Source organism: Athalia rosae, chromosome 5, assembly GCF_917208135.1.
Source record: "Athalia rosae chromosome 5, iyAthRosa1.1, whole genome shotgun sequence".
Lineage (NCBI taxonomy): Eukaryota > Metazoa > Arthropoda > Insecta > Hymenoptera > Athaliidae > Athalia > Athalia rosae.
Window position 1 is genome coordinate 5,118,066 of NC_064030.1, and position 22,864 is coordinate 5,140,929.

Genomic DNA, 22,864 nt, shown 5'->3' on the forward strand with positions numbered 1-22,864 from the left:
TAGAACCATTGTTTTGAACACACCGTCTGTTTTTCATGCAGTTCTGTTCTGAATCAACAAAAACTATTTACATATTTTTCCCTAGTGTCATTGTAATTTAACTCATGTACGTACACGTACATAATATAATGAGGCGAATACATTTTTGCTGACCACTATTCCATTTTTGAATTTGACGTCTGCTCATTTCAAGGGCATATACTTGTCAGCAACAATGTTCAACAATTAACATATGTGTGGCCAAGATCAAGGCATTCATATTGGTTGTGTTGTTGCGAGGTTAGAGTTGGACCGGGCTAGCTGTGGCTTTATTATTTTGGCTATTGTGATGATATGATAAATTGACACACCTCCGGAAGAGTCACGTGTGAAAGATTCATAAGAAATAGAAGAACTTTCTACGTTTACAAGAAAGCAAAGTACATCACAATATGTCGAGTACAAATGTGAGTAAGAATAAATATGTTGTACATAATCTAGTACATCAATATTCGCGGCTTGAAGATACATATACTGGATACCTGACTAATAGTATTTGTTTTTGATTGCAGGAAATCCCTGAATTTCAGGTGTTCAAAACGGTATTCTTTCACTGCATTATTATAATCGTGATGCCAGTGATATCATTTTTCATTTCGAAAGTTTTCCTTTTCGACGGTGAGTCACTCTCTGCAGGCAATTGTATTATCTATACGTCATTGGCCTTGTATAAAATACCTGGGCTTACAAAATTGTTGCAATGTTGAAGTTATTGACCTCAAGAGTTGTCCGTTGTCAATCTTGTATTAGATAGCTGGATGTTGGTAATAGTTCATACGTATGTTTTCAGGACTCTTCAATATGGACACAGTGCCGAGCAACGTCTACGCTGCAGTAGTTTCCATCGTTGTACTACACATCGCCCTGGGCTCATTTATTTATAGAGCATACTTTGATTCGCAGCCTAAAACACAATCAAAGATAGACTAACTTTTCTATTATAACATTCTGAACAAGGGAGTGAATTTGACCTGCTCAAGTACCAAATACAACAGCAACCAGAAGAGAAAGGGTGCTTGAGATTTGCAAAATTTGCAAGAAGTGCAGAGTTGTCACCCTGTATTTTTCAACAAAAATGAGATCACAATCTCAAGATCGGATTATGTGTATTAACATTGTGCATATTTGGTGTATTAACGTCAATTTCGAATGTTCACAAATCAGTTAAATCAATGAACTTGACTCAAGTATACATCCTATTACAACAAACAAAAATAACTCACGCTTGTATATAATACGACCCAACTTTTAAGATAGCTATGGGCTTACATTAGCATTTATTTTTTGAGTACTTAAATGCATGTAGAAACTAAATTCAAACTAAATCTGCACCTATTGCATAACATTCCTACATATTTATAATGTAGTTTTGTATGATCATTTCATGGAATTGGTTACTGTACTGTTTCTTTAGAATAAAAAACTAACAACTTCTGATGAAGTTTAAAGATATGACTGTTTTTTTTTTTCAGCCCGATGAAAGAAATTAATACCCTGTGTACAATTTACTTGTACTAGTATTAGCAGAGTAGTTGATATACTTACTGTTTTTTCATCATCTCGTCATTTATAATTCAAAATAAACAAAAACCCATGTAGTAATTGCAATGGTTGGAAAATAGATCCAGATTCTATAACGCTATGTTGCTTCCAGGGTTGCTTCTCATCATATGTGACTTTGTATTCTCTGTAAATTCTTGATGTAGTTTTTCCATTACAATTTTTTATTCAGTTACTTAGCATATAAGTAATAAATAATCATAACTCAAGTATAAAGAATAGTGCTTCTAATTCATTAGTTAAGAATGAAAATAGTTAATGCTTTAGACAGGAATAGAAAGAAACAAACCAATCGGAATGATGGACTTTCAAGGTGCCAGGGAGAGTCTTCTATCTTTTCCAGTAAGGTGACCCAGAAATTAATAGTACAAGGCGGTAGTAGCTGAGAAGAATAAGAGAACCTTGTGAATATTTAGTAATTATGTACAACCTTGCAGACGTGGTAATATATATCTAATTTGTTCAATATTATCAATTTAATTTTTCTTCTGTAATAGTTTGCTCTAAGATGCATCAAATACATGGGTCAATACTCGAAAGGTGAATAATTAATATTATTCTTGCAACATTGATACTTAATATTTATGCCACGCAGTGCATCTCGATACAGATTCTTGGTTGTTTCCCGAAACGTTAATTCATTTAGATAATATAAATGATAAATGCAATACATTTACGTGTATTAATGCGACGGTGTCCGACTGATGAGTCGGTAAACGGTGGAATGAATATTAGACATACTGTTAAACACATAAGTCGCCAGCGATTTTTCCTATCATAATTTAGTTACTAATTCTATTTCAGCTCTCGCTTTGTACGCGCTCAATAATAACGTATAAATATTCCTACTATTGGTACCATTGGGGAGTAAAGTGTCTTCATGTGGGCACTGTATGTAGATCAAGAAATTAGGTGAAGTAGAGATTTTAGTCAAGATTCTGGTAGTAATCTTATCACAAGGGGTCTTAGACACAAAGGAAAAATCTATCAAAATAGCTGTCTTCACGTGGAGAACAGGCAGATGTCATATAATGCCACTAGAAACAGATAACTTATATCAAGATAATTTGCAAAATTTAGCATTGAATTTTGGGATCAAGATCAAAATGATATCGTACGTATGTCAATTATGATGTTCTACACCAAATCAAGATGATAACGAAATTGTTGCTAGCATACTCTTGTTATAGGCGTTTACGTGATAGTCGTCAATATCATTTACGCATATTTTCATTGTAGTGGTTCATTCTGTGCTCGAAGTAGACGGGGTAATTCAATTTTTGAATCAAAGCGTGGTTTGAAAAACAGCGATAGTGTATTCATCAGTAAGACATGAGGCGGTTTCATGATATAACGACAATGACTACCCCAGCAAAATGAGGATGATTGTATATTATTTGATTACTAATATTATCTCGTTTGATTTGATATTATGAAAATATGCGAAATTACTGATTAGAATTAAAAATTTAGTCGCTACTCAACATCCATTTTATCATCATTTGGTGGATGCTGTGGTTGATTATTCTGACTGTGGCCATCTCCTTGGCTGTTCTGATTATTCTTCTGTTCGTCCCCGGCCTTCTCCTTTGCCTTTTCTTCTTTTGGTGGTACTAGTACCGGTTTTGGCTTATTAAGAATAGGCAAAACCACGCTGTCCAATGCCTGTAACGAAAAACAACCCACCATATTCCTGAGAGAAAATTCATCATATAGAAAAAGTGAGAATATCAGTCAAATGATTGTTAATTTTCGTGCCACATAAAAGAAATCAAATTGACAGGATAATAAGTATTACTAAGTCGAATCAGACTTACGTGTTTTTCTGCTCGAATCTGGGCGACGGTAACAGGTGGTTGCTGGGTGCGTGTAATTGCGGAAAGAGCCGCACGCTTTTTTTCTAACCATGACCACTTTTCCTCTACCGCTGTTTCAACTTTTTTAATTTCTTCCTCGGTCAGATGAGAGTACTTGCTTTCTTCTTGTCCAGGTCCCCCAGCAGGTGTCTGTCTGATTTGAACCAATCCTTTCTGTGCAATCTGCAGCGCACCGGCAAGTTCCTCAATTGCCTGAGCCCTCCCTTCGAACTCTATTCTTCGATCTTTTATTGGGTCACCTTGTGACTGAAAATAACAATCATTTTCAAAATATGCGGTTAATTTAGGCGTTGTAGATCGTGAACAGGTGGCACACAATTTTTCACCAACCACACATACCTTCAAACGAGAAAGACGGTCCGAATAGATTTGTCTTTGACATTCCTCTCCTTCTTCGTACAGCCAATTTTCGGTTTCATCCAATGTTCGACACAAAGCCTCTCTATCTTTATTGGTGACAAAAGTAGCAAGTTGATCTTCGTCATTTATCTTTGCTCTTAGTTCATACACATATTCTTCAAGCGCATTACGAACATCAACACGTTCTTTTTCCTGCCTATCTTCAGCGATCATTTTGCACTATTTTAGGAAAGAACAACAGTAACAATTATTCTGAAGAATGTTTTTGACGAATACACGATGAACTAACAAAACTGAATTCACCTCTTTTTCTATGGCAGCATCAAGATCTCTTTGCGACAGGCCATTGGTAGTGGATTCAACAGGGAGGTCCACAGTTCGAACAGAAACTCCTTTCTTTTTTCCTTTTCCATCTTCGTTTTTATCATCACCCTGAAAAATAACAAATGGTGTCCAAAGAATTAGAAATTAACAAAATATATAAATTGATGTGGCACTTCAGATCAATCACTGGCCTGCTTTTGCTGCAGGTGAAAAATAATATAACTGTTTTAAAGAATTATTGTAGCTAATCGTACCCGAAATTGTACCTCAACCATTGGTTAGTAATGGACGAAATAAGTGACAACACATATTCAATGAGTTAATTCATAATTTGCATCATGAAAAGCGTGAATATTATGTCAACCAATAAATTGATCGCTTTAGGTACTTAGATACACAAGTGCATTGCAATAAGAATACAGACGGAAAAGCGTCCAAGTCAAAATATTATTTGTGACGAAAAATAAGGATGGGTATATCAAAGTGAAAAGAGGATGACACATTCATTCGGGTAGTTTTCCATTCATACATGCTGCTCTCTAATTTTTCTCTCGCTCTGAGGAAAATTCGTATTTGAAATTTCAAATTAAAATAAACAATGACGTATTATTGTACAAAATATTCAATACCAACACCCACACGGGACAAGTAGATGGGCAGAGAGATGCAGCGTGAATGGAAAACTTATCCATTTTGCCCGCCTTTGAATTATCGATTTGGAACCTTGACCAGTCTTTGCTGTTACTTTACTGTAAAATTGAAATGCAAAGACAGACAAAATGGTGTGACACAGCTGTATCTTGGACCCATATTCATTTGCAACATACGTAATATGGTGCTTATTTTAGTTCATCAATTAATAGAAGTTTATCAAATCCGTTTCAGGATTGTAGTTGTATTAAGGAAGTTACTGTAGATTTCTTAGCAGCTTTTATACACCAGATGGACTATATTGAATCAATAAATGAACCAATGTAATTTTTTTTGAGAAAATTCTGCTGTACATCAGCAGGAGGTATTAGATAAAAATATTGGGGTCCTATGACAAACTGATTTTATTCTGAAACAGTTTTTCCTGAACCTATTATCTACTTGTCTCGAGTGTATTGAAATTTTGATAGAAGAATAATTTTGCAAACAAAACAAAGGACAGCATAAAGACTGAACTGAAAAACCTAGCATGTATTAGGTCTGTGAATATGGGTATGCGTATGGGTCCAAGTAGAGAGAGTGTCGCATACCGAGCCAAGCCAAGAGCGAATCCTGGAGGAATAAGAGGGCGCCTTTACCCCCTTACTGCCATCTTCTGCATCAGAATTCCGCCTTCTCTTATCAGCACTCACCTAAACCACAATAAACTCACATGATCGTGCAGCAGTATTTTGATTATCGATTCAATCAATCCGCATTATTGCTACAACAGCGACATCAAATTTCAAGTTAAGACCCCAAATGAAAGAGTTATATGTTCGATTAGTCACTGATTCATACAAAGCTCTCTAACTTTTACAATATGATAATATGTATTTGATACTAACGTGAGTGCAGAATTCATTTTTTATGTCCGCTACATAAATTCGGCACATAGACTTGAGACATATTTTAGTTCGATTAATTAACCATCAGCAAAAGACTACAGTTTTGGTGAAAATTCACCTTTGCTGACCTGAGATCTCGTTAATAGAAATGACTTCAAAACTAATCATATTCAAGATATCATTGCGGGTAATTACTCATTCTTGGCAAGAAGATTGCAAACAGACATATCATGCAATAAATGAAAAACAGAAGTTATTAATTTGAACCATATTCCGTAGTCTTGTTGAACCATTGTGCGTCGATGTGCTGAAATCTAAACTGTGCAGGGGGATCTTAACAACAGCCTAAAATATTACATGTAGATGAGTCCTTTAATATCCTCATGTCTTTGCCTAAATTCAATAACGAATGGTATTCGGTTAGATAATAATTAACCCTATCATGTCCTTTGTTTGAAGTTTATATTAACGCAAAGGTATTGAATTGAATGATCTTACCTCAGGGGCTGGTGGTTCATTCGCTTGAGCCTCTTGATCAGGTTTGTCTACTCCTCTTTTAGGGTCAGCTTGTTGTGGATCGGTTTCCATGTTGTTTTCTTTTTGTTGCTGTTTTTCTTCCTCCTCTTTTTCCTGCTGGGTGGGTTCACGTTTCTCGACAAGAGTCGCAGATGCAACTGTTAGAATTCCGTTTAGATTTATACGGACCTTTACTTTTACCTTGGACGATTCCCCTTCAGGAGTTGGTTTCACGTTCTTTATAAGAAATGTGCCTGAAAATTACGTAATTTTTAATTTCCTCAATATTTAATGTCATCAATATTTATTGAAAATACTATGAGCACACACTTACGGACATGTGTATCGGGGTACGTTTGAGGAGGAATTGAATAACTAGCTGTTAGAGAAAATGGTTCAGAACGATAAAAGGTGAGCATTTTTGAAAATGGAACAGGATGATTCTGCCCAAATACTTCCATCTCCCTGTAATAAGATTAACAGATTATTAACTAAATAATTAATATCAAATACATAGTCATTTTTCGTTGTTACCAAAAGTGATTGTACAGAGATTAATTTCGAATAAATATTCTTACCCCTCTTCACCAGCAGCAGCATCCCACGTTAGTTTTAGAGGGTATGGCTGTATGTCAGTTACAGAAAATTCGCGAACTCGAACAGCGGGGCTAAGCATTGCACATTGCAAAGCACAACCTCTAGCGACTGATTCGTCTTGATTAAGAGTTGTAGAGGTACCACGACCAAAAACTTCTTCTATCAATCGTTTAATAGCTGGTACACGGCTGGAACCTCCAGCTATTTCAACTGAGTGTATGTCTTCCAGTTTCAGCTCTATAATAAATATCAGTATATTAGAGCAATTGTATTACAGATATTATGATAACGGAATTGAAAAAAATCTTAGTTGAAAGAACTCACTGGAGTCAACGAAGCATTGCTTAAGTGTGGTTTCAACACGTCGGAACAGATGAGCGCACATGCTCTCCATGTCTGCACGTTTTAGCTCACCATGAACATCTTTTTCCTCCATGAAACACTCAATGTTCAGAGGAAGAGTCGTAGAGTTGGCGGACATTTGTTTCTTCAATTTTTCTACCTCAGCAAGAAGTCTCAAATAGGCACGAGGATTTGTGTGTGCATCGATTTTATAGCGAGTTTGGAATTCTTTACAGAAATGGTCTGCTAAAATATAGTCTATTTCTCTACCACCCAGCTGAGGGTCTGCAGCACTGGCCAGCATCTGAAATTTAAAGGATATCGATGCTAAGGTTACTGAAACTTAGATAAAAAATCTGAATGAATTATCCCTACATTAATTCAGCCTGAAAAGAATTGGTAACTGCATATTGTAGTTTCTTCATTTTTTGTTCTCACTAACCTTCAGTTTTCCTTTATGGAATGCGCATATGGATACTTGAAGACTGGCATAACCACAATCTACAAATACAACATTTCTTGGTCCAGCTTCAGGTGCCGGTAGATCTTGTTTATAGATTCCATAGCATAAGGCAGTTGCGGTTGTCTCATTGAATAAACGCAAGACATTCAATCCAGCGATTCGAGCTGCATCTAGTAAAGCCTCACGTTCTGCTTGAGTGAAATATGATGGGACCGAGATGACACAGTCATTGACTGCAGTTTGGAGAGCAGTTTCAGATATATCCTTCAACTTTGTAAATAGCATACCCGTTATTTGCTCTGGTGAAAAGACATGGTCTTCACCTAGGTAGTGTACCTATCAATGAATGAAGGTGATCGAATTACACATTTTTAAATTAACATATAAACACCTGAAGGATGCAGAATTTGGAGAAATGATTGGGGAAATTTTACTAATAAACCACTCATCAAAATTAAACCCACTCCTAGTTGGACCTTCTAGGGGCAACCCTTCAATTTTTTTGAGTAATATAATTCATACAATGATGTCATTTGGCTTACAAGTAGTGGGCAGAATTTACAAGTTCAATCTGAGTCACAGAATACCATGTAGTGAATAAGATATAAATAAGATCGGTAACTCCAGAAGCATGAGGAGTCTGGCGAGATGCCCAATGTAATTTGGCTTTCTATTTACTATATTATTAGGAAGAAAGTTTTTTATTTCAACGCTATCATACATACATGAATTCCAATACTGCCATCTGGTTGTTGGGATGTTTTGTACCCTAAGTTTCGAAGTTCCCGTTGAACGAAAGGGTCATTGTATTTTCTACCCAAAAGCCTCTTGAACCCGGAAATGGTATTTTTCATGTTTGTCACCATCTGGTTTTTCGCTGCTACACCAAGAATACGATTCTTCCCACTGAAGGCTACGCATGATCTGTACAAATTACAAACAAAGAATTAAGAGATATTCGTTTTTTTCTATCAGCGATGGATCTGATTCATCAAACCACTGACCCTAATATCTCATGCAAAATGGTCAGTGTATTTTAATTAATAATGGTGTGTTCTGGAATTGATTTTTTTATCACTAGCATATTGTCTAATGCATTGAGTCATAGATACGCCTGTAATCGCACACTATTCACAGTATGACATCAAACTAATTATCTCATGTCACTTGAACTTTTTGTAAATAGTGTATAGATCAGAGTGAATAGAATTTTAGAGCCTGAATAGACTTATCAACTGTGTTTGCAAGCGTACAAAATTTTACATCTAGTTTCTACAATTTGCTTTCATGATCATTCCAAATTTGCAGGAATACTAGAAATTAAAAAAGCTCATTTTATTTGGGATAAATAATGATTCTGGAATACTTCAACAAATAAAATTTGTTACATAAATTCCATTTCAGATTTCCAACTGTGGATAAGCTAACTTTGCAACAAGTATATTTTTTCCCCAAGAACTTGCTCGTGTGCTCCAAATTTGGCTCTAAGGATAAATTATGAGCCTCAAAAGGTAAAGAGATGGGTAATCGACAAATATTTTTGGATAAGATATTGTCACAAGGTAAACGGCCTTGGATATGAATCACTCCAAAATCTTGCTTTCCATATATGGAAAAGTGAACAAAAAAAAAAGAAATGTTCCTGGGGTTGAATAATGTTGTAACAAATTATAGCAACTAAAAAGGTAAACTTGAATGATCATTTCTTTGAGAATGTAAACTTAATTCTGGTGTTGGCTGCCATTGAGAATGACCACATTGATCATATAGCGTGTAAATTAGTGGATTAGCGCATTACTGGATGAATATTGACCGTCCAGCAGCGTAATTGAAACGTGTCAGGTCGTAGATCGATCGTAATAAAGGTTGGATGAATGTAATCTCAAGGTCTGTCTTAGGCTCGGTTAAATGCGTATTGGTGTTTGTTCCAGCGATCAAGATTTATGGTAAAACTAGTAAACCGCAGTCGCCGTAGTCGAAAAATATCTATCTGCATATCTATACGTAGTAAATTACAATGGATAACGCAAAGCACGATGAGTTGGTGAAATTGATGATGAAAATGTAATGTGTGGCTGTCGGGACCCCCCCCGGCTTATGGTTCAAACACAAAGAATGTGAACTTTATTTCATAAAATCAGATTAACTTACGGTGTACTTCTCAAGCTGTAATCGTTGGCGATAGTCTCGATGCCACCCGCTCTGGCAACGGCTATATAACAGCTCTCATTTCCAAAGTCAATCCCGATCACAGACATAGCAGCCATGGCTAAATTTAACCGTAGTTTTTTATCGGCACCTCCTCAAGTACTTAGATGACTCAAAATCACTTTTCAATGTCCCTCAGAATATTCGCAATAGACAATCGTTAACGCAACGCATTTACGGCCACACTTGGCAAAGTCGCACACGGCAGGAACTCGAGGAAGGCAGAGATCGGTGTAGAGTCGAAATGCTTTCTGCTAAAGGCTGTTGAAGACTGACCAATCTGAAGGGAGCAAACTTCGGAAGTCTGCGTTATGATTGGTTGAACCCTATGTCTGGAATATTCTGGAACCGCGGGGCATTCGCTTCCCTTTCGCGCAAGCCTGCCTATTTTCTCGAAAATTCGGACCGTCTAGTATCATTTTAGATAACATGAATTTACAAATATTATCTAGCGGATAATCCAATCATTCATTTATCTTGCATGTCTTTTGTATTCGCCGGTAGAATTTTTCTAAAATTTTCTACGTTCGATAGATCGAAACGACATTTATTAGTTAGTTTGTGGGCATTATTGAGAATAGATAGGCATGGCCATAGACGTTAAGAATAAAGACTATTCTGCGGTATGACTTTGACAACAATGATTGACGATTAGAAGTATAATGCCAAAGAAACCATGAAAAAGTTATGTCACTTTCCTGGTCAATATTAATTGTATGGCAGCTTGATGGGGACATCTATCTGACTTGTCGGCGCTGATGCAGTTGGAAACGCCGACACACAGAGTCAGTAGATGGTCCTTGGTGTTTCCATCGCAACGCATCTTGCATATCTTGTGTCGTGCTTCCGTAGCAAAATCACCCAAGCTTACGCCCTCTCACTAGTTCCGTCAACCGTTTGTTGAACTAGCAGCACCTGAAACCCACCTTGGATTTAGGGGTGCATACCGGCCGCAGTCAATGTCATCATCGATAAATCAAGCGACCACAACCAAGGAAATCATTTCCGCACTTACCTTTTGGAAAGCGGGGGAAATATAGGATTGTTTCAAATATGGAGATGATAAATGATTGACTCCCCCAACGAGAAATTTAAGATGTTAGTCAAATTTTCTATTGGGTTATAGAATAAACTCTTTGAGACGATGAGAAATTAGAAAGGACACTGCATATTACTAGCCAGAGACAACCTGTGAACAACATCTGATTAGCAATGACCCTAAAAACTAAAAGCTAACACCTGTAGGAAAATTTTATCAACATCAATAATCTGAAAGGCAAAATTTTGATTAGTATCTCATACAAATAATCGCGTTTAAGTCAAGTACCACGCACAATAGCGTGCAATTCCTCCTGATTTAATATACCATCATGTTTAATTCGTTTATTTAAGCAGCGTTACACCCAGATGGGGTTTGATTCTTCAAATGGTTTCAGAAAATTTTAGAATCCGACATTATAACGGGAAAACGGGGATAGTTAAATGAGCAATGACTTACCTGGAAACGAAGCAGTGGATTCGAAGTTCGAGGAGTTAATGGCGCTGCCACGCCGGCGCTGATGTCCCCACCGGGCTTTCGTATAATGACATCATTAAGCTGCTTATTACCATGACAACGATGATGTTCAAGGCATTTCAAGGTTCCAGAGTTCAAACGTTTCAGAATGGTTTCAGCGCGCAATACAAGTGGAGTCCTCAAGGCGCGATGGCTGGCGCTGTAAAATTCGCGGTGCGATATGATCATTCAAGATAATCGGGGGATGATACGAAGTACGAAGTGTTGCAGTATTTCGCGAAATGTCACAGTTATGCAGCTTAAGATTATACCTCTTAACTAAAAGTCCAAAAAATATCAAATTCGTATTCAACAGTTTAAACGTAAGCAGGTATAAAAGAGTCAGAGATACGTTATGTCAGAACAAACGAGGTTATGCACCTTGTTCATTACATTCAAGAATCCCTTACATATATCCGACTCACAAGTTACTAAGCTCAATATTCTCAGCGGACTTTTTAAATATAACGAACAGTCTAGAAAAAAATAGAGAGAAAGCAAACGGTTACTCTGAAACACAAACTTGTAAGAATTTAGGGCTTATATTAAGCGGACTCGGTATCGTTATTGCTCTCTGCGATGGTCCTAGTTTCACCAAAGGTGAGTTCCACCTTCAGTTTTTGTTCTATATGATGCTACGATACTTGTATTAATAACAAGTAGTTGATCTTACAGAGAAACGATTACTGCGAGCAGCGCAGTATGGAAATATACCTGAACTCAAGAAAGTAAGTATAAAATTCACTTTTTCTTGAAATAAACGTAAACTTCTACTCGTAATTGCAGTCTGTGAATAACTTCAAATTTACAAAGTTGTCGGTATGACAGATGATGATTTTTTAATACCTTTTCCATCACAGGTACTGTCAGAAGGAGTCAATATCAACACTAGGCATGCCTTGGGCTGGACTGCTCTGCAAACTGCTGCCATTAATGGCAAGGTAGAAGTTGTGAAGTTCCTACTGGAAAAAGGAGCAGATCCCAATGCAGGGGATGAATTTGTGAATGTGTACAGAACAGCCTTAGAAAAGGGATTACATTCTCTGGATGGTAAGATCATGTTGAAGTCATATGACATGCTCTAATGCAGAGCTGATTCTAGCATATTTGTTTTGCTATTTTAAAAACATCTGCAAAGTAGTAAAATCAATTTATTCCCTAGTGCTTATGGATCGTGAAGAAGAATTTTCAGACCGGTTGAACAACAAAGCAAGTTTTCAAGGTTTTACTGCATTGCATTATGCAGTTTTAGCTGATTCAATGCCATGTGTTGAAGCCCTTCTAGAAGCAGGAGCGAATCCAACGATAGAAAATGAAGCTGGTCACAGAGCAGTTGAATATGCAAGAGATGGAGATATGAAAGAGCTTCTTATCCAGCATGCTCTTAAGTATGATGAAATACTGAAAGAAAAGGTTTGTATCAACCATTAACCGTTGCAACTGTTTCAATTTAAATCTTCTATTCAGTCAATTTGAAAATTGTTTTCGTGTGTTGTGACTTTTTTTTTTCATTTTTCTATCAACTTGTTTGTTCTCAATAATCGGACGTTTTCTCGAGTTTCTACAACATATTTATGACTTGAACTCAATTTCTGTCTACTGGTAACAGGAAGCTGAAGAGCGTAGGAGATTTCCTCTGGAACAAAGATTGAAACAACATATTGTAGGCCAAGAAGGTCCTATCTCAATTATTGCTTCAAGTGAGTGAATTCAATATGGTAAATTGCATGAGAACTTCAAGTGCGTATTCTTTACCAACTATATCATACTGTTGTGAATATTTCTCAGCAATAAGGAGAAAAGAGAATGGTTGGGTAGACGAGGAGCACCCTCTGGTTTTTTTGTTTTTGGGATCATCCGGAATAGGTAAAACTGAACTAGCTAAACAAATGGCGGCGTACATCCATGCAAATAAGCCAGACGGCTTTATCCGATTGGATATGTCGGAGTACCAAGAAAAACATGAGATGGCTAAATTAATAGGAGCACCGCCAGGGTATGCTGTAACATAATTAATGATACGAAGAAATGAATTAGATAAAGTCTCGGATGTTACATTACATGTGCTTACTTGGAAATTACCGATTCACCGATATTTCAAGTTTTGATGTATATATTTCAGATATGTAGGACATGACGATGGTGGTCAATTGACGAAATTGTTGAAAAAGTCTCCATCTGCTGTTGTCTTGTTTGACGAAGTAGACAAGGCTCATCCTGATGTGCTGACAGTTCTGTTGCAACTCTTCGACGAGGTATATTATTATTGAACTGACTACAATGAAACAAATTTTGTTTTTTTTTATTTATAAGAAATCGTGAGCTAATTAGGTATACGAAACCGTTACTTGAATTTTCATACCACAGGGAAGACTTACAGATGGAAAAGGAAAAACAATCGAATGTAAAGATGCAATATTTGTTATGACATCGAACTTAGCTAGTGAAGAAATAGCAGAACATGCGATGCAACTTCGCGCGGAGGCTGAGCGAGTCTTGACTCAACGTCTCGACAAAATCACGGATGAAGATCAAGAGCCACAACATATTGAAATATCTAGAAATTTCAAAGATCGAGTGGTTAGTACTTTCATCGCGAACATTGTTCTATGTCTTACATCTGTAATAATGCTATGTTACTCAGGTGCGTCCGATACTTAAAGCGCATTTCCGAAGAGATGAGTTCTTAGGACGTATCAACGAAATTGTCTACTTTCTTCCCTTCTCACGGTCAGAACTGATTCGTCTGGTTAACAGAGAATTGGAAGCATGGGCAGCCAGAGCGCGGGATAAACACAAAGTAGAGCTAAAATGGGATAGAGAAGTAGAATCTGTATTGGCTGACGGATATGATGTACATTATGGAGCCCGGTCTCTGAGATATGAAGTGGAAAGACGTGTCGTTAACCAGCTTGCCGCTGCTCATGAACGTGGTCAATTAGGTAGATCAACATTTAAGTTCTATAAGCCTATTGAATTATATTTCATTACTGTAATCTAGAAAGTACCTTTTATTCTTGTGATTCGAATTCAGGAAAGGGATCCTGCGTTCAGTTGAAAACCAAATGGCATGAGAATGGAGCCAGTATTTGTCTATCTGTTCGTCCAGCTGGCGTCAAAGACTTCGTTGACATCTCTGAGACCGATAATCTGATAAATGATATAAACACTGCATTCTAAATTGTAAATAATAAAGCATGTAACATATATTCAATAAATAATAATCTGAAAATTGGTACAACAACCTGGTTGTTATTTCAGAAATGTCTTGTCGAATAATAATCCTTGCATTATTTTTTGAAAATTGAGTCTATTATTAAGTTTGGTGTAAATAACTTTATTTATTTGGATGTTTTTTTGCATTTTTGTTTTGTTTTTGAGGACCACGCAGGGTACGAGACGAGAGAATCGTAATTGCACATCACATTTAGGACACATTGTTACATCTTGTTTCCCCTAAACGTAATAACATGTAACCGCATAGTTATAATTATACGAACACGTTCACTGAGCAAAGAGACATAAAAGTTGAAATTTCCAAAAATAATTACCAGCAAATAATGAGGGGAAACAGTTTCACAAATATATTTACTGCACATTCTTGACAGTCAATACGAAATCTAGTCTTTTTATGATATCTATAATAAAAGTATGGCGCTTGAGTGATTTGACTTTTAGTTCGGTACTCAAATAATTACCATAATTATATTTCACGATATATCATTGACAGGATTTCGAAATTTGCCTGTACAACTGCCAACTACAAAGATGAAGCAGTCCCATTGATCCAGCGGTATAGTATATGTATTATATATGACTGGGTATACATACATAATATTGAACTTTAAGACATATTATAATGTATGTATAGAACATTGTAGATATCTGACAATATAGATAAATATTTATATTAATATAGTATATATTAACAATAAGTTAAGCGTACGATTCGGACCATGCTCATGTTGAGTCATATGGTGTCTTTCCCAATAATCAATGTATGTATATTCTCAAATCTTTACTCATTTACTTAATTTGTTAATAACAGAATAACATTAACGTTTTTGGTATTAGACATTTAATAGAATCGTAATATATTTTTATAGACACCGTATATGTATATATTATTTTTTCATATATTATCCATATACTTATACACATATCAGTTATATGCAACTAATAACCATTTATCAAATTTAATAAGTCAAAAATACATTTGCAAAATTATAGAAGGTTGAACTATGTATGATTGCCGGAACACAAGTTCTATAAACGTCAACGTTTGAAAATTCTTGTCAATCGCGATATGTCGGACTTTGGTCTCAAGTTTTTATTAATTAAGGTAATAATATAGGTATAACACCTACTCGAGTGTCACAGTTTAAAACTGAACTCAAGTTTCCTTTCTAGTTTTTTATTTAATCGTTTAAGAAAAAATTCCTAAACTAAGGACGAATTTAACGCTTCGTAATTTCTATAAGTATGATTTTTTGCTAATATTTGAATTAGTTTTGATCGAACATTATTTAATCCTTTTGAGGGGAGCACAGATGTACTTATTACAGCTGATTGATCAATATCAATATATCGCATATATGTATGATGCGTCACATATTGAGTTTACGTGTAATATATAGGCATATTTTATCATATATAATTAGATCATGCATTTTATACGTTGCTCTGCTTATTATCCCTGTTTAAAATATATATATATATATTCATATATATAATAAGTATATGTATATAATTAGAATTTACAGCACAATTTTCTAAAGATTTTTTTGTTTTAATCTTTTGTTCGTTTTTTTTTTTAAATCTATATTATAGATATAAAACATTTAGGATAGTTAATAGGCCACAATTCATGAAAATTGTACGGTCCTCGTTACATAGGCCTTTCATTTATTTATTTATTTTTTGTATAATTTTCCAAATTTTTACCATATATACCTATATCATCTATATTGTATCATATTTGTTACGATATACATATACAATATTTATGCATATATTATATATTTTATATTTACTCGTTTAGTTATTTTTATTATATTACTTTGAGACCTGTTTCGGGTTCGGACGCATTATTTTGTTCCTTGTCGTAGTATGCGCCTATAAATAAAATGTATAACATATAATTCCGTTATCCTGTACTTTAAATGTTGAAAATGTTCAACAAACTTTCCAGTTTTGACTGACCATACCTAATACATTAATCAATACGTCAGACTATGTTAGTTAATCATCTTTCAAATTCTAATTGACTGCAGTAATCTGTTGAGTTCATTTATATATGTATATATTTTTTTCATTCGGTGTCAGAAGTTTGAAAAATTATGAATATAATTATATCATGTGCGCATGCAACAGCTTGATACATTGTGCCATGATGGAACCGCAATATTTTATACTATATCATTTATATACTGTGTACGAGAAGAGTTTTGAATTATATATATAATTAAATATATATTAAAATACATTGAAATTCCTCATTATGCTCTGCAGTGTAACGAAAAATTGCACTTTAAAAAAATACTAAAATCTCCTAACTGTCGGGCATAATCTTGATAATCAAACGTCAGGGGTAGGTCAGTTCAATTTCCATCGCACCCAAGCCGCAGAATTTCTATTTTTCGTCTTTCTTAATTATTATATCATTTTTCTTCTTCACTTTTTATGTCGGTTACGTTATTTCTAATGCGACTGACCGCACGATCAGGGGAATAATATAAATTTCTTAGTTTGCAAAATTTCATTAATGTAGAGGATGCCACATAGCGATCGCCTTAGACGGAGATTGGGTGGCATTCAACCAGTGGTTTCTGCCGAGACTATCAGCTTTATCTCCAACTAATCCCGATCCCGGTCCAACCGTACAAGATCCCACAGGTGTGTTGTTTCCACTTCCCGAATCCAGGACAATTATCTGAAAGACATAATTATATGTCGTTGTTACAAGCATCGCGTATTTATACGAGAATGCCATCACATGATACTGGTTTGTTCATTATCACCTCTATAGCGGATGTAGAAAGTGCCGACGCTGGGACATTAAAGGATAAAGATTCGTTCCATACTGGATTTCTCGTGCCTTTTTGCGCCTTAGTTTTCTTCCTTTTCACTTTTTTATCCCCGGACAAAAGATATACTTTAACGAAAGGATCGAGGCATTCTTTGTCCTATGGTAAAGCGAATCATTCTATCAGATCGATAATATTTAGCATGTACAATCACAATGTGATGAAATAAGCAAAATGAAATTTGCCAAAGAAATTTACGTAATTGTAAAGTGATATTTATATTTGGTTGTCGTACCTGAGGAGGAAAGAGATTCCGAGCTTTCAGCATTGCAACGGTGAGTATCTCTGCCTTTGAGAGGTAAGAAAGAGAGAGTAGGACTTCTTGTCTTTCTTCGGGTGGTTTTCTCTCCCTGGCAATTTCACCCCATATTTCGACGGAGGACGTTGATGATACCAATTCTAATTTATCCATCATAACTCGCACCGATCCGATCACGTCATTCCGGGAATAACGATCGAAGTCAAACACCTATATATCCATCAATAAGGGGAGGGAAAAGACCGTTGAGAAAATGATTGAATCAGGATATGTGATATGAAAAATGAATCGTTATACGTATACGATGTCATGACAATATACAAAAAATTAATTGCCTGCAGGACGAGAGTTTTATCTTGTAGTTCCTCGTAACTGACTGGGAACTTGAAGTGTTCATCAAAAAATGGATTCGGATTATCACGATATATTGAGGTTTGTCTTTTTCTGGCATCGACTTCTGGACTCAGAGTGAGCTTCACATATGGATCGTTAAACCCGCCCTGATCACTTCCCGCCAGATCGTGGGCTTCTATCAGATGCACATTCAGGTCTGACCGATCAAAATCATACTGCAAACGTAGATGCAGTCTTCCGAGATTCGGACCCGATCTGCAACGCACGTTACCTTAGTCTAATTTTCAAATCACGATCTAACGAACGGAGAAAATAACGCTATCAACCTGCGGGTATTGATGACCAACGGACCGTCTCTACGGGGATAAAGATCCGGTTGCAAAGAGCCGAGAGGTGATGCCGGCAGCGCAGGTCCCCCGTCACTGTGAGGGTCATAATCGAATCAGGTATCCAATATATGGAGAATGAAAATGTGTTCCAAGTTCTATGGCTATGAATGTTTTTTTTTTCTTCCCTCTCTCTTCAGTCAGGTCCACATATTTACCTTCCAGATGCCCTTGGCGGGGGTATCAAGAGGGGAGATAGACATCGAGCCCTGTGCGCGCCTCCCGCTGATCCGCATGACACCGATGAGCTTGTAACGGTCGCTAAAGAAACGAGGGATGTTTGAGAGGGTGAGGCTGTACCACTTAAAGCACTACTTCCGCTGCAGCTTGCAGGACTAGCACTGCGAGCATCCAGTGAAGCGGCTCGGGCTGGCGACGGTGATCTAAAAACGAGATTGTAAACTCCTTCCATTGTATCTTCGCTAAATTGTACAATTGATTACAAGGGGCTCGGTGTGATTTCGTATTGTAATCGGATAGAGATGAGCGCGTATATCGCCGTTATTGAGTTGAAATACTCATTTCAAGATTTTTGAGTAGCATTTCTTCGAGACCTTGAACCCCGACTTGGGGGATAAGAAGATGCGGTATGAATGGCATCGTGGTAGTGACGACCGTCCGGACCGAAAGCTCTGATCTGCGGAGATGATCCACGATGAACCGAAGGACCTGATGCTCCTTCCAACGAACTCTGGGAGCTTATAGAAGGAGTCCTTGCAAGCGCTCGACCACCTCCCGGATAGCTACGACTCTGATGTGGCAGTCCGATACCTGATAGAATAATAATTCTGATTCAAGAACGAATCCCTCACGTAATTTCGATCTTATTATTTTCAAAAGAAGTTTCACGAGGGAAATTTTCAAATACACCTTAAATTCAGGGCTTTACCTGAATCCGTAACTGCGGATGGTTGCACGGCGTGTTGTTCCTTGGCGATATTGAATTCCTGAAAAATTATTCATTCAACTTTTTTTTTCGATTTAAATTTTCAAGGAAGTGAAACTTTTTGAAAGTTTTCGCTACCTTATTTCAACCTTTGACTAAGAAGTTGATACTTGGGAAAAATTAGATTTTATGACCTTGCGGTGTAAATAGGATAAAAACGTTCACTCCGAACTAGTTAACCTGACGATAATGAATCGTGTTCAGAAAGTAATTAAGAAGAATCGAATGAAAAAAGTTATTGTCTTGTCAGCTGACGCAGGGCGATGAATATTACGTATAAAGTATATATATATAGCTATGCAGATTTAATCTCATCGTTATAATCATTGCTCGACACTATAATTAACGTAATTAACTGCCAACTGCAGCACCATTTCCTGAATACTTGATTTCATTAATCGTTACTAGATTACTACGGTACTCTTAATGAATATTGTGTTGAATATTCGCTCATTATGTTGTTATTTCAACTTCTCATTAGTTATTTCATTGTTGATTGTAAACAATCAGATTTATGCATTGAGGGCAACAGACATCTTCTACTTCGATGACAACACATATCGTTAGAAATCGAATGCACTCACAATGAGTCGAACGTTACAAAAAATGACAAATATTCGCATATCATAATTAAAAAGTTTAGGAAAATACTTTGAGGTGTATCCATATAGGAAAAGGCCCGTTTTCACACCATGTATAACTTGGGCCCAATTTCCGTGCGTGTACTAGACTCAGAGTGTATCAATTTCGCGTGTGCTAATGCCGACACATGTAGTTTAAACGTGTGTAAACGCTGTTCTCTCAATAAACAACTTGAAATGCTAAAATATAAAAAAGAGACAGAGATATTCTCCATAAAAATTGCATGGTACGAATAAGACGAGATCCCGGGGGTCTGCGATCCTGAATCCAGTCTTAGTATACAACAGAACTGCGAGATAAATAGGACGATAAAGGACGTATGACAAAAAAACGGCATCCAAAAAAAAAAAAAAGAAAAAAAATAGACAAGAGAAAAAGGAAGAGAGAAATGGGAAAAACGTATCGGGCTGTATTTTAAAGTGGCAACCACCCGGCTGCTGATATGTTCCGAAAGTATGAGTTGGGTGCCTCCTGCGCAGCTTCGTCCTTGCGTAGTTTGCGGCATGACTTTCACTGCCTTGGGGGTAAAGCACGAGGCTAGCCGGGTGGATGGCTGGCTGTTGCACGGGCGAGCAAAGTAAAGCCCAAACTTTCCCCTGGAAGAACAGGAGCGTCGAAGAAGGACGGGGAGGTGCAGAGGAAGAGGGTTTGTGCGAAGCCGCCCTCCGCGACTGGTCGATACTCTCGGAGTGGCGCGGGCGACCGGAGCAACTGGGGCGACTGTTATGAGGATGGCATGGCGTCAAGGGGTGGAAAAGAGAGAAGGGAATCATGGGTTGGGTACCTTTTACCCTCCCCTGCCCCTCGTAACACCCACTTTACGCTTCGCCGCAGCTGAAAATATCTATAATCACAAATATCGGGTCTTTGGAACAAACGGCATGGTCATAAATTATTTTTCCTCACATATCTACATGCTTGTACCAGTGATTTTTAGTTATTTAGTTTTTTTTCCCGGTATGACCTTTTTTTTTTTATTTAACATGTTTTCCTTCCCTCTTCTACCTTCGCGACCCCTTTTTTCACATATTTTTTTCTAGATATCAACAAGTGTTAAAGGTTGGTCTGCCGTAGTGCGACTTTTCACCAACGACCTTCGACCAGAAATGAGCTTTAATCGAGCTGGTTGCGTGATTAGCGAAGATCGTTGCCCTCTGGGAGTGCAAAAGCGGATAGTTTAAAGGGTTGATCACCCTTTTGGTCCGTGATTTATTGGACGCATTATATTTGAATACAACAGGAGTTTTAATCGTTATTAGGAGCACAACCCCAAAGTAAACTTGTGTATTATCCTTTCTGTTATTAACCGAAACCCTCCTATAGTATATTCACACGGATCGATTTTATCAATGCTGAAATCCAACCGCAACTTTTGACACTGGTAAGACACACCGACGGGCCTCCCACAGCCCCTCGTTCTCCACGTGACTTACAATTCGAAAAAGCTTCGCTCGTCGGAGTTTGCGAATAGACAAATTAATGAAATGAAATAAAAAAAATTGATAACAAAAAAAAAACAAATATAGTAGAAAAAATTTTCACCGTTTATTACAGTTAGGGGTGTAACGGACTCGATGAAAGGTAAGCGTGCTTTATATAATATTGATTTAGCCGTCGTCGAGTATTTTTTCTTTTATACAACGAAAACCCCAAGAGTATATTACGAAAACTAATATAAGATAAGTGAAAGATTATCAGTTAACGAGACCATAGTTATTGTCTCGGTGATATATATCTCCAATTATTTTCTATTTTTCTTGCTTTCCCGATTCTGACCTGGAACTTGCACTCCCCGCGATCAATTGATGTGGGTATTTCTATACGATCCCCGACGCGAATGAGAGCAATTGACAATTACGTGGCCACTTTTAATTACTAAGAATCGTTGTACTGATTCTAAGAAGCACTTGTGGCATGCAATTAATTATTATCAGGTCGACCGAACGTTCAACATTTTCGCAAGACTAACAAATCAGATTATTCAGACACATACGTTAAAGAAAAAAAAAAAAACGCAATCCAAGTATTCCTACAAAAAATTTACAACAATTATGACTCGATGGGTTTTTTCGAATGGAACTTTGCGTTCATATACATATATGTATGTGTCATCCCGGGTCAATCCGACAGGTCAATGGGCGTTATTGTGACACCATTGACCTCTAACCTCGTCCTGTGGTCTATACAAGTTCATCCACACCAAAAGCTGGATGCATTGTACGATTACAAGTGGTGGTATGTTCAGCAGAGATAAATTAACATCCCGGCCCCTTGACAACGGTAGCGGTGAACGTCAAATCATCTTACTACCCTACTGCACTCAATATCGAGCTAATCGAGTTATCCTATACTGGAATCGCTGACCTTTCAACCTTGTAACTAACAAACCGTACGCTGTTCTTTGTGAGGAGTCGTCGAATGACGCGAACGAGGGACGAGGGCAAATTTCCTTGCGTTTGTACAGTCGCTCAACAATTCCGAATGCTGATATTTCAAACAGTTTTTTACTTCATTTCCGAGGGGTTAAATGAAATTAGATTTTCACGATCCAATGAGAGAAATCCCATTCGTTGGAAATACATAGGTTCTCTTGGATTTGTTTTTTTTTTATAATACCCATAGGAAATTCAAGATAGTGCATTACGTATTCAGTTCAGGTAAATGGAACACACTGAATATATACCTACACAGATCCTATTCATTGTATACCTCGGACCTACTTTTTGTGAGCACCTTTCAAACTCTATGGCGAAAGTTTTAAGGTTGTTTTCATCTCCGAAATATCGCTAGACTATCGCTTTCATATTCCGTT

General features: G+C 37.0%; 4 protein-coding genes across 10 annotated transcripts in view; 2 read left to right on the forward strand and 2 right to left on the reverse strand.

The window, feature by feature from the left end:
* Nucleotides 1–302: 302 nt before the first annotated feature.
* LOC105689180 (vacuolar ATPase assembly integral membrane protein VMA21 homolog) lies at nucleotides 303–1,491 on the forward strand. The gene is made up of 3 exons (XM_012406016.4): nucleotides 303–446; nucleotides 552–657; nucleotides 830–1,491. The coding sequence occupies exons 1-3, from the start codon at nucleotides 432–434 to the stop codon at nucleotides 967–969; spliced, it is 261 nt and encodes an 86-aa protein (XP_012261439.1). The 5' UTR covers nucleotides 303–431; the 3' UTR covers nucleotides 970–1,491.
* A 251-nt stretch (nucleotides 1,492–1,742) lies between these two features.
* Nucleotides 1,743–10,052, reverse strand: LOC105689177 (heat shock 70 kDa protein 4). 2 transcript variants are annotated; one of them, XM_020854155.2, is made up of 12 exons: nucleotides 9,768–10,052; nucleotides 8,342–8,540; nucleotides 7,596–7,952; nucleotides 7,136–7,457; nucleotides 6,793–7,048; nucleotides 6,549–6,679; nucleotides 6,197–6,468; nucleotides 5,402–5,503; nucleotides 4,140–4,268; nucleotides 3,816–4,055; nucleotides 3,417–3,722; nucleotides 1,743–3,264 (listed from the first exon to the last, which is right to left on the reverse strand). In XM_020854155.2, exons 1-12 carry the CDS (start codon nucleotides 9,881–9,883, stop codon nucleotides 3,076–3,078), a joined length of 2,619 nt encoding a protein of 872 aa, XP_020709814.2. In that variant the 5' UTR covers nucleotides 9,884–10,052; the 3' UTR covers nucleotides 1,743–3,075. The 2 variants fall into 2 exon arrangements, with proteins under 2 accessions (XP_020709814.2, XP_012261434.2); XM_012406011.3 differs by lacking the exon at nucleotides 5,402–5,503 and having other exon boundaries at nucleotides 9,768–10,049.
* Nucleotides 10,053–11,477: 1,425 nt separating this feature from the next.
* LOC105689163 (caseinolytic peptidase B protein homolog) lies at nucleotides 11,478–14,617 on the forward strand. 2 transcript variants are annotated; one of them, XM_012405987.3, is made up of 10 exons: nucleotides 11,478–11,979; nucleotides 12,043–12,107; nucleotides 12,240–12,429; nucleotides 12,542–12,792; nucleotides 12,989–13,079; nucleotides 13,168–13,375; nucleotides 13,502–13,634; nucleotides 13,747–13,959; nucleotides 14,024–14,321; nucleotides 14,414–14,617. In XM_012405987.3, the coding sequence occupies exons 1-10, from the start codon at nucleotides 11,622–11,624 to the stop codon at nucleotides 14,557–14,559; spliced, it is 1,953 nt and encodes a 650-aa protein (XP_012261410.2). In that variant the 5' UTR covers nucleotides 11,478–11,621; the 3' UTR covers nucleotides 14,560–14,617. The 2 variants fall into 2 exon arrangements, with proteins under 2 accessions (XP_012261410.2, XP_012261411.2); XM_012405988.3 differs by having other exon boundaries at nucleotides 12,055–12,107.
* Nucleotides 14,618–14,700: 83 nt separating this feature from the next.
* Nucleotides 14,701–22,864, reverse strand: part of LOC105689164 (synaptotagmin-5) — a 41,297-nt gene continuing 33,133 nt past the window's right edge. For all 5 annotated transcript variants that reach the window (XM_012405990.3, XM_048655928.1, XM_048655927.1 and 2 more), the window contains 8 exons: nucleotides 19,354–19,411; nucleotides 19,019–19,235; nucleotides 18,623–18,847; nucleotides 18,405–18,500; nucleotides 18,060–18,333; nucleotides 17,701–17,934; nucleotides 17,400–17,564; nucleotides 14,701–17,311 (listed from right to left, as the gene is read on the reverse strand). In XM_012405990.3, the coding sequence (XP_012261413.2) occupies nucleotides 17,141–17,311; nucleotides 17,400–17,564; nucleotides 17,701–17,934; nucleotides 18,060–18,333; nucleotides 18,405–18,500; nucleotides 18,623–18,847; nucleotides 19,019–19,235; nucleotides 19,354–19,411 (1,440 nt within the window). In that variant the 3' untranslated portion in view covers nucleotides 14,701–17,140. The remainder of the gene's footprint in view (nucleotides 17,312–17,399; nucleotides 17,565–17,700; nucleotides 17,935–18,059; nucleotides 18,334–18,404; nucleotides 18,501–18,622; nucleotides 18,848–19,018; nucleotides 19,236–19,353; nucleotides 19,412–22,864) is intronic.

What these genes read in the sequence shown, in the direction of transcription:
- LOC105689180 (XM_012406016.4), top strand. An exon ending in GAAAGTTTTCCTTTTCGACG is followed by an intron (nt 658 to 829) that starts GTGAGTCACTCT and finishes GTATGTTTTCAG; the next exon opens with GACTCTTCAATATGGACACA.
- LOC105689177 (XM_020854155.2), bottom strand. Translation starts at nt 9,883, where the DNA reads ATGGCTGCTATGTCTGTGATCGGGATTGACTTTGGAAATGAGAGCTGT. An exon ending in TACAGCTTGAGAAGTACACC is followed by an intron (nt 8,541 to 9,767) that starts GTAAGTTAATCT and finishes TAATTTGTACAG; the next exon opens with ATCATGCGTAGCCTTCAGTG. An exon ending in GCTGCTGCTGGTGAAGAGGG is followed by an intron (nt 6,680 to 6,792) that starts GTAAGAATATTT and finishes ATCTTATTACAG; the next exon opens with GGAGATGGAAGTATTTGGGC.
- LOC105689163 (XM_012405987.3), top strand. Translation starts at nt 11,622, where the DNA reads ATGTCACAGTTATGCAGCTTAAGATTATACCTCTTAACTAAAAGTCCA. An exon ending in GGGATTACATTCTCTGGATG is followed by an intron (nt 12,430 to 12,541) that starts GTAAGATCATGT and finishes TTTATTCCCTAG; the next exon opens with TGCTTATGGATCGTGAAGAA. An exon ending in ATGAAATACTGAAAGAAAAG is followed by an intron (nt 12,793 to 12,988) that starts GTTTGTATCAAC and finishes TACTGGTAACAG; the next exon opens with GAAGCTGAAGAGCGTAGGAG.